The sequence below is a fragment of the Gopherus evgoodei genome, chromosome 3 (genome assembly GCF_007399415.2).
Source record: "Gopherus evgoodei ecotype Sinaloan lineage chromosome 3, rGopEvg1_v1.p, whole genome shotgun sequence".
Lineage (NCBI taxonomy): Eukaryota > Metazoa > Chordata > Testudines > Testudinidae > Gopherus > Gopherus evgoodei.
The window spans coordinates 168,020,248-168,029,204 of NC_044324.1; the positions used below are offsets into that span (position 1 = coordinate 168,020,248).

The following is an 8,957-nucleotide window of genomic DNA, read 5'->3' on the forward strand; positions in this document are numbered from 1 at the left end:
GATCTACCTCAAATGTAAATATTGTGTGTGCCAGGGATCTTCACAGAAATACAGCTCTGGTCCTTGTTCCTTTCAATCCTGGGGACTGGTTTTGGTTTCAGAGGAAACTTAATTTAAAAATAAACTGAAATTCCCCTTTACATTTTAGTTTCCCCCTACTCAGGGAACCAGGGACCACAGATTTTTGTGAGGACACCTGGGGCAACCAGAAACTGACAGTTTGCAATCCTGTAGAAGTCAGACACTGTTTGCCTAAAACACTCCAGTAAGCAGGTCCTGATCCTGCTGGGAAAGGGTTATGTGGATTTTGCTAACTCATATTGGTTACTTCCCTGGTATAGAAGGATGGTGGGAGTGACTCTTTGGGGAGAGAAGACATGGGCTGGGGGCTGAGCAGTCCTGAGGGAGGAACTTCAGAAGCTGCCACGCCTACGGAGGAGATGTGAGCTGAATTTTGTTGTCAGTTGCTTTGTTAGTGAAGCCAAATCCCAGGAAGGGGATATGCTTGTGGACTGCATGCACATAGCAGATGGAGAAAGCAGCCTGTCTGCATCATTATACTCCCATCAGATGGAAACAACTGTCATAACCGAGCTGAGCTGAACCCAAACCAGTGACCTAAAGGTGAAAGACTTCACATCCCATTGCCATCCCCTGAGTCATCCACTTACCTTCTCTCTGCATTCGTTTTGTGCTGACCCATCTTCAGCTGGTGGTGATACTGTGATGGGTGGTTACATGACATCACACAGGATCATCATCTCATGGCTTATCCAGATGTTACAAGGCCATGTAGAAATGACTTTGTTCCTCAGATCACATTCAAAGAGAGCTAATATTCAGCATAAGATAATCAAAGACCAAAAGTAGCTGAAACAATAGGAACAGCTACTGCCACATATTCCTGACCTAATAGGCAATAAAAGACATCCAGTTTATACTGTAAGTTTATTACAGTAATACAATCAGATTAAATCGTCATAGTCGATACAGTTATATCAGAGAGAATATAAATATTTTAGTTTCTATACAGGCAATCATTTCATCTTTACCGTGCAGAGAGTAATATACAAACAATCACATGGAATAAAATTAAACAAAAGAGAGAAATCTAAATTACAAAGTATGGCTTTAATCTATAAGAAAGTCGTATCATACGATGAGCATTCATTTGTACTCAGGCGTGGCTGGATTTAGTTCAATTAGTAAAACATCAGTATTTGTCAGTTTCACACTGAACCCAAAAACGGATAGAGGAAAACAAATGGCCATCAATGCTAATGAACATTTAGAGACATTAAAATATTTTTTTAGACAAAAACATAAAAAGTCCTCGGGGGATCTGGCCCTTTGCTGTTAGTGGTTGTACAATGGTACCTAGAAGCAGGAGTTCTCAGGCCACTGAATTTCTCTGGCAGCACAGAAGCAGGAGCCTGCTTGTTTAGCTACATAGCAATAGAAATAGAAGCTGGGAATGTCTGTTTAAAAGATTTTATTTTGGTGGTAAATTGATTCAAAAATAGATGCTGAAGCGATAACGAATCCATTGTTGCCCTATTACACCTGTCACTGTGCTCTAACCGAGGAGTGGGCAAACTATGGCCCAGGGGCCACATCCTTCAGACATTTTAATCTGGCCCTCAAGCTCCTGCCGGGGAGCAGGGTTCAGGGCTTGCCATGCTTCACGGTGCCTTGGCTCCACATGGCTCCCGGAAGCAGCGGCATGCCTCCCCTCCGGCTCCTACGCATAGAGGAAACCAGGGTCTCCGCATGTTGCCCCCGCCCCAAGCGCTGCCCCTGCAGCTTCCATTGGCCCAGAACTGTGGCCAGTGGGAGCTGAGGGGCGGCGCCTATGGACAGAGCAGCACGCAGAGCCACCTGTCTATGCTCCGCTTAGGTGCCAGAGGGGGAACATGCTGCTATTTCCTGGAGCTGCTTGATGTAAGAGCCCCCTGGAGCCTGCACCCGTGACCACCTTCCATACCCCAACCCCCAGTCCTGATCCCCCTCTTGCACTTCAACCCCTCATTCCCAGCCCTAGCCCAGAGCCCACACCCCCAGCTGGAGCCTTCACTCCCTCTCTCATCCCAATGTCCAATTTAGTGAGCATTTATGGCCTGCCATACAATTTCCATACCCAGATATGGCCCTTGGGCCAAAAAGCTTGCCCACTCCTGCTCTAACCCATTGGCACTTGATATTTAGAGACAGAGCTCCCGCTTCAAGAGCACAGGCCACTTTAGCTGATGAAGAAACTTCCTTGGCTATGAGCAGTAACTTAGCAGGGCTTATGAGACCTCGTTTTTTTGATTTAAATAGTTTATAGGCTTTCTTAAGGCATCAATCACTGTAAGATCCAACTATCTCACAAACACTGAATTTATCCCAGAAACTCCTCTGTCAAGAGCAACTCTGGCCATGAAAGGGCAGTGATCAGGGCCGGCTCCAGGCACCAGCATTCCAAGCTGGTGCTTGGGGCAGCATTCTGCAAGGGGCGGCAGTCTCCCTTGTTGTGCCCCCAAGCAGCGCGCTGAATTGCCACCGCAGGCGGGGGGGTGGGGCAGTCCCTGTGCCCTTAGGGCGGCAGGCGCGGTTTCCAAGGCGGCGGCAATTCGGTGGCAGCTTCTATGTTTAGCTGTCCGGGGCGGCTTCAGCTAAACATAGAAGCTGCTGCCAAATTGCCACCACCGCGGAAACGCACCTGCCACCCTAAGGGCACAGGGATTGTCCCCCGCGCCCCCCCGCCTGCAGTGGCACGTTCGGCGTGCTGCTTGGGGTGGCGAAAACTGTAGAGCTGGCCCTGGCAGTGATCTATACACACTCACACAAACACAAGCTAGGCCTTTCCACCAATATTCATAGAAACTGAAATAAATTAAAAATCCTGTTGCGCCTACGGATAATCCAGAGCATGGTACAGATTTCTGTGCCACCGCTCCCCCCTTCTCTATCTTTTATTTTTTTTCTCCAAAGTTTAAAAATAAAGATCTTAAACTAGACTCATGCAATGCACTTTTAATGCCAAATGAAAACATTGCTACATGGCACCAAGTGCCCTTTTTGTTGTTGTTGTTTGTTAAAACAAATATGATCACTAATGTATTTGTCATGCAAGAGCAGAAATTTTTTTCCTTTGGAAAGATTCGAGGCTAAGGGCTGATGGGTTGGAGCAGGGGTGTCCAACCTGAGCCTGAGAAGGAGCCAGAATTTACCAAAGTACATTGCCAAAGAGCCACAGTAATATGTCAGCAGCCCCACATCAGCTTCACACCCCCCCTCCCTGCTCCCAGTGCCTCCAGATCAGCTGTTTCGTTTTGTGCAGGAGGCTTGAGGAGGGGAGGAACGAGGGCATAGCAGGCTCAGGGAAGGGGTGGAGTGGGGGTAGGGCCTGCGACAGAGCCAGGGGTTGAGCAGCGAACACCCCCCCAGCACATTGGAAAGTTGGCGCCTGTAGCTCCAGCCCCAGAGTTGGTGCCTGTACAAGGAGCCGTAGGTGGCTCTGGAGCCACAGGCTGGCCACCCCTGGGTTGGAGGGATTGTTTAACAGATCTAGAATTTAGTTTTGCTCATGAGCAGGCTTAAGGAGAACAATGAATAGGGAAACTGATTTTTTTTCCTAAATCAATGACAATTGTGAAGAAGTTGAGGTAGATTTGGCTGTGTAAGGTGTAATATCCTACACAGAAGGAAGAGAGACAGGAGATCAAATAAACAGACAGATCAATGAAAAGGATAGGCGAACTAGCATGGGGAAAAAATCCCTGCCCTTCCATCAAAAAGAAATCCCATCCAGGATTGTTCCTTCATGTCCTGCCTAGTTAGCAACACTACAAGCTTCTCCCATGGCCCGTCAGTGTCCGTTAACCCTGGCCCAAAGAAACCCCCTCTAGAGGTCAAATGGTAAATCAGTCTCCATGGCCCATCAGGTCCTTGATCCCTCTGCTAAGGGTATGTCTATACTACCTGCCGGATTGGCGGGCAGCAATCAAGCCAGTGAGGATCAATTTATCGTGTCTAGTCTAGACGTGATAAATCAACTCCTGAGCACTCTCCCGTCAACTCCTGTACTCCAGCGCCATGAGAGGTGCAAGCAGAGTCAATGGGGGAGTGGTAGTAGTCGAATCACTGCAGTGAAGACATCATGCTAAGCTGATCTAAGTATGTTGACTTCAGATACATTATTGACATTGCTGAAGTTGCGTAACTTAGATCTCTTCTTCCCCTCCTCCCCACCAGTGTAGACCAGGCCTAAGACTACCAACAAAGGGGCAAATTGGAGGCAACGGTAGTGATTTCCTTGAAGTGGATATCTGCTCATTGAGAACTGGGCTGAGAACACCAAACTCATTGCACACAGGGCAATGAACACACATCAGATGGTAGTGACTTTCAACCAGTACTGACCTAGGCTGCTGTAACACCACAGCTTGAGCTACAGGAGAATTCCTTTCACTCCTGAAAGAAGGTGTCTTCTCCTTGCTGCAGGCCAGCTGGCAAAGGGCCACTTCCATCACACACTACATCACACTGCCCTTGAACCTACCCTCTCCTCAACTTGGCAAACTGGAGACATCTGCGTAGACTGGAGCAATGGGGAGCCTAAGCTCTGACCCTGCAGTGCATGAAACGGATGCCTGTTCACTGGGCGTATGTACCACTTAAGGCTCACGTGTGCCAAAAGTATTAGTTCTAGCCCTCTGCCAAGAGATGAATTTCCCTCTGTGTTACTGGAAACTACCATATTGTACACACCATCAATCCCTACAATCTGTGTTTTGTGTAGCAACAACCCACCCACCCACACCAGCTGGAGTGGATTTTCTGAAACTCTATTCTGCACAGAAGGTCTAATGCTATCAGAGAGTGTGAACATACCTAATGAATTCCCGTCCACTGTTCTTAATATGGAATTTCTGCTACTGGAGCTTAATTAGTATCTTAATAATATTCCCACCCGCCGCCTCCGCCTCTCCCCCACTGACATCCAAATTAGCTGGATGAGCTCGATGGATCTGGCTGCCACTGACTCCAGTGGCAGCAGGACGCAGCCCATTCTTAGCAGCTGTGCTATTGTTCTGTCAGTTCAGCAGCCTTGGGGGTGGAACATCTGTTTTGTCCTCTCCCCTCCCTCCCTGTGATGCTGGGGGCTGATGACGCCTTAAGGCTGAAGGTGCCTGCACACTCTCCACGGACTGGCAGGATTGGCTGGACAAGTGCTTATTATGCTAATCGGCTTTCAGCTTGGCTTCGCTTCATGGGAAAGATACCCCTGAGCTATGACAGCCTTCAACTCTGCCAGCTTGTGCTGCAGAGGCAGTGTCTCTGCAAAAGAAAAGGGGGGTTGAGGTTTACACTGAATTCCACTCCCACCGGCCACCCCTCCTAGCAAGGAATACATGGAAAAGGAACTGTTTGTCCTAGGAGATGCCATTGAGGCACAATGCAGCAAGAAGACAGATGCAGGGAAATAGGTTAACCCTTTCACTTCTGGTCTGCTATTGAAAATGCTGTGCTGGCATTTTCTCCACATAGCAGTGACAATGAAAAGGGCTATTAAGGTGCACACATCACATTCAGTAGCCCAGAAGGTGCCATGCACTGGAAATGATACGTTCAGTAGCAGAACCGGAGCATTCTATCTGGATGTACCTGATACATACAACAGAGACACTCCATATGGACATATCCTGTGCAGTCAGAAGCACATCAGGGGCACCTCGCCTGGGCATACCCAGTGCATTCAATATCATGCCGCCCAGATACACAGAGCAATATAGCAGTGGTGCCCTCAGTACATTCACTGCTGGTGTCAATGAGGCTGTATCCATTGACTTCAGAGAAGCTGCACCCATTTACACCAACAGAGAACATGGCTCAGCATTTTACTGTTTGAGATATAGGTCATCTATAAATGTAACAAGTGGCCTATTCAGTGTGCTATGTTGCACAATACTTTATTGCACATCATTTCTTGTTCATAACCTCATGAACACTGGCCAATGTAATCATGCCCTTTGCCTATCGCTGCATATATTTTAAAGAGATCAACCATCCATTCTCTCTATTACAGCTACAAATATGTGGGAATGTGTTCCTTTTGGGGTTGGGGAGTAGAGCAAAGGATTAAATTGAAAATGAGACCACTTTGACTAAAATAATTTATTGTATAGCTAAATAAAGATTATGCTGCAAAGGGCGTTGGCATGGCATGCTGCTGGGCCATGATCTCACTAGTCTGCTTTGCCTGTAGCAGACTAGTGAGCAGCAGTGTGGGGAGTAGTATTCTATACTAACAGCAAGATACTGACTGATTAATGAGGGGAGTCCCCTCTGTGGTGTTGGGAATTCAAGGCAGTTGACATCAGTTTCCAGGCCCGATCCTGTGAACACCACCTGTCTTCAGCTCCCACTGCAGGATTGGGCCTTCTATCTGTGGCATGGAGGATGAATGACCTAATCTGCCCTGCTGCTGATTTATAGCAGCAAAATACCACAGCCCATCTTCAAGTAATTAACAAATGCAGGTGGCTTTGATATAAATCTCTAAATCAAGGCACAGCTGTAACTCTCTTGGGGACACTGTCACCCCTTATAACAAAAGTCCCGGGGAACTAATGTCACTCATTAAAGATGGACTTCCACTCACTGGTACTGCCAGGATTTGCATTTTTTCACTGAACAGCATGAAAGATGGTTCTCGCCCTACTGCACAATTCTATAGAAGCTTCAACACTGGGATAGCTTTTAACCCTCTCACTCCCAAATAAGAAAAGGATCCCTTCTCATCAGTATGCTGCCTGTCTTTATCCTCTGAGCAAGAACACAGAGTCCCTGACTCTAATTGAGAAAATTCAATAGTAATCTGCAGCACTGACTCAACACCACTGCAGTAAGAGTATTGTGAGCCACAGGATTTCTGATCTTCACTGGAGCAGAAAGGAAACCTGACATCTCAACCCCATTGGTGGTTTTTATAGGGCTGGTAGAATACAGTTCAAATCCCAATGGACAGGTCATTCTTTTCCACCGGCATAATTTACACAGGATAATGTTAATATATTGGGAATTCAGATACACTGATTTCAGCTGGCAGTTAAAAAAATTACTTCAGTTAAACTTAACCCTTCACATGCACAATAAAAAAAGAAGGACTTTGCTTTTAAAAGTGCCGTGCCTGCAATTGATTAGAAAAACACTGAAAATCTCATAAAATATTGGATTTTCAAATGGGGCCTATGGGAGGTAGATACCAAAATCTTATTGAAATTCTAGGGGAGGTAGGTGCCTAACTCCCTTAGGTGCCTTTGAAAATCCAACCCCCCAAAATAGTCAAGGAAAAACATTTACCACATTTTTTGTCTGTAGCTTTTTGCTGTAGGAAGGTAGGGGCTTTAGTGCCTGAGGTATAGGTAGTTCCTGGATGCTTTTAGGAAAGTGGGAAGGTGGGAGAGACTGGAGAATAGTTTGCATAGCTTGCAGGTATAAAGAAGTAGGTGTGTTCCCCACCAGGGTGTTGAATTTGTCTTCCCCTAGCAAAGCTGTCCAGTGGTCTGGATGATCCTGCAGAACTTTCCGCATCTTAAACTGTGGACTAGGCATGAAGAGCAAGAGGTAATCGAGGCAGAGCTTTTTTGATGCCACGTTGACTTTGGAGTCCCACATCTGCTCCAGGATGACATCCAACGGGGTGAGCCCCTTGCTGTCCTTGATCCTAGGAGAAGCCCCGTTCCCTAGGAGGATGAGGACGGTCTCTGACCTCAGCAGTTCGCAGGCAAGGTGCAGTGGGGTCTTGCCATCTTCCAGGTGAAAGCAGCCGGTCCTGTTGATGTAGGAGTTTAGGCTGGGTAGCTTGTGTGCAATCTTGATGATCAGCCCCAAAATGTCCCTCCTGTCGTATGTGACTGCCATGGCCAAATGAGGGGCAGAGGATGGGCAATAGCAGAAATGCTCTCCAGGCACCTTGAGAGCCTCCTCTGGAAAATGAGACAGCAGATACTGGGCATAAGGCAGGTGATTATGCACCACTGCATAGAGAAGGGCTTCCGAAGGTGAATATGTTCTCAGGCTGGCATTTTCCTCCCAGTAAAAATATTCCATAGTTCTCATATCTTCCAGCATCCATACTGGTTTGTGGTCTCTTACAGCCTGGTAGAACATATAGGATAAGAACTTACAATGCCTGCTCTGCTCATCCTGCAGACTGGCCTGGTTACTGGCCATGTCTCAGCAAATAAACAAGACCTGCACGCAAGCTTGCTCCAGAATGTAAGATTTGCTCACTTTGAATGCAGATCCCGATGCTGCTGCAACGTTCAGCCTGTCATTGCAGCCCGACTGCACTAGCTGGAATGCCTCGGCTTGAACATCTCCACCCATTCATTGTTTTTCCCCTCGTTGCAGTGATTTTGTTTAGGTAAGCACAATCCCACAGGCTCAGTTAACCCATTCCATGCACTAGATGGTTAGTCAGTGCACCGTGCTTCATGCACGGCACAGGTTACTGGAACACTCTCAGACTAGCAGTGATTTTATAGATGCACAGCTACATAGGAGAGACTAAAATTAGCTTTAGAGGTGAGGCAATTTTCTGTCTCTGTTTCATGCCTACCCACATCAGCTGGTATAGTGCAGTAAGCACAGTATGCATTTATTCATTTGTCCCTCATACTTGTACAATTCATTATATAATAAATGTATATTGATACTATATAATCAATATTGAGTACCATATATAATTTCTATATACTGATTGCTAGCTATATGGTTATAAAGTGACTTCTATTTACTAAATATTGTTATGGCTGGCCCATTAAGGCTGAAACTCCACGTAGAATGAGTTGAAGACACCATGCAGTAATGTAACCTCATCCAGAGTCATGAAGGATATTGGACAGTTAAAGCACTTCCTTTTGTCTGGCAGTTAAACCTCTGAGGTTCCTTTGTGTTGCAAACCAGCT

At 46.6% G+C, this 8,957-nt stretch overlaps 1 protein-coding gene across 1 annotated transcript; it reads right to left on the reverse strand.

Annotated features, from left to right (window-relative positions):
* Positions 1 to 980: 980 nt before the first annotated feature.
* LOC115648953 (ankyrin repeat domain-containing protein 9-like) lies at positions 981 to 8,501 on the reverse strand. The gene is made up of 2 exons (XM_030557350.1): positions 7,348 to 8,501; positions 981 to 1,445 (listed from the first exon to the last, which is right to left on the reverse strand). Exons 1-2 carry the CDS (start codon positions 8,218 to 8,220, stop codon positions 1,311 to 1,313), a joined length of 1,008 nt encoding a protein of 335 aa, XP_030413210.1. The 5' UTR covers positions 8,221 to 8,501; the 3' UTR covers positions 981 to 1,310.
* Positions 8,502 to 8,957: the final 456 nt, after the last annotated feature.

Excerpts from the sequence above, each read along its gene's own strand:
- LOC115648953 (XM_030557350.1), bottom strand. The coding sequence starts at position 8,220 with ATGGCCAGTAACCAGGCCAGTCTGCAGGATGAGCAGAGCAGGCATTGT. Across the intron at positions 1,446-7,347 it reads AGCTACAGACAAAAAATGTG|CTAAACAAGCAGGCTCCTGC; the intron begins GTAAATGTTTTT and ends ATTGCTATGTAG.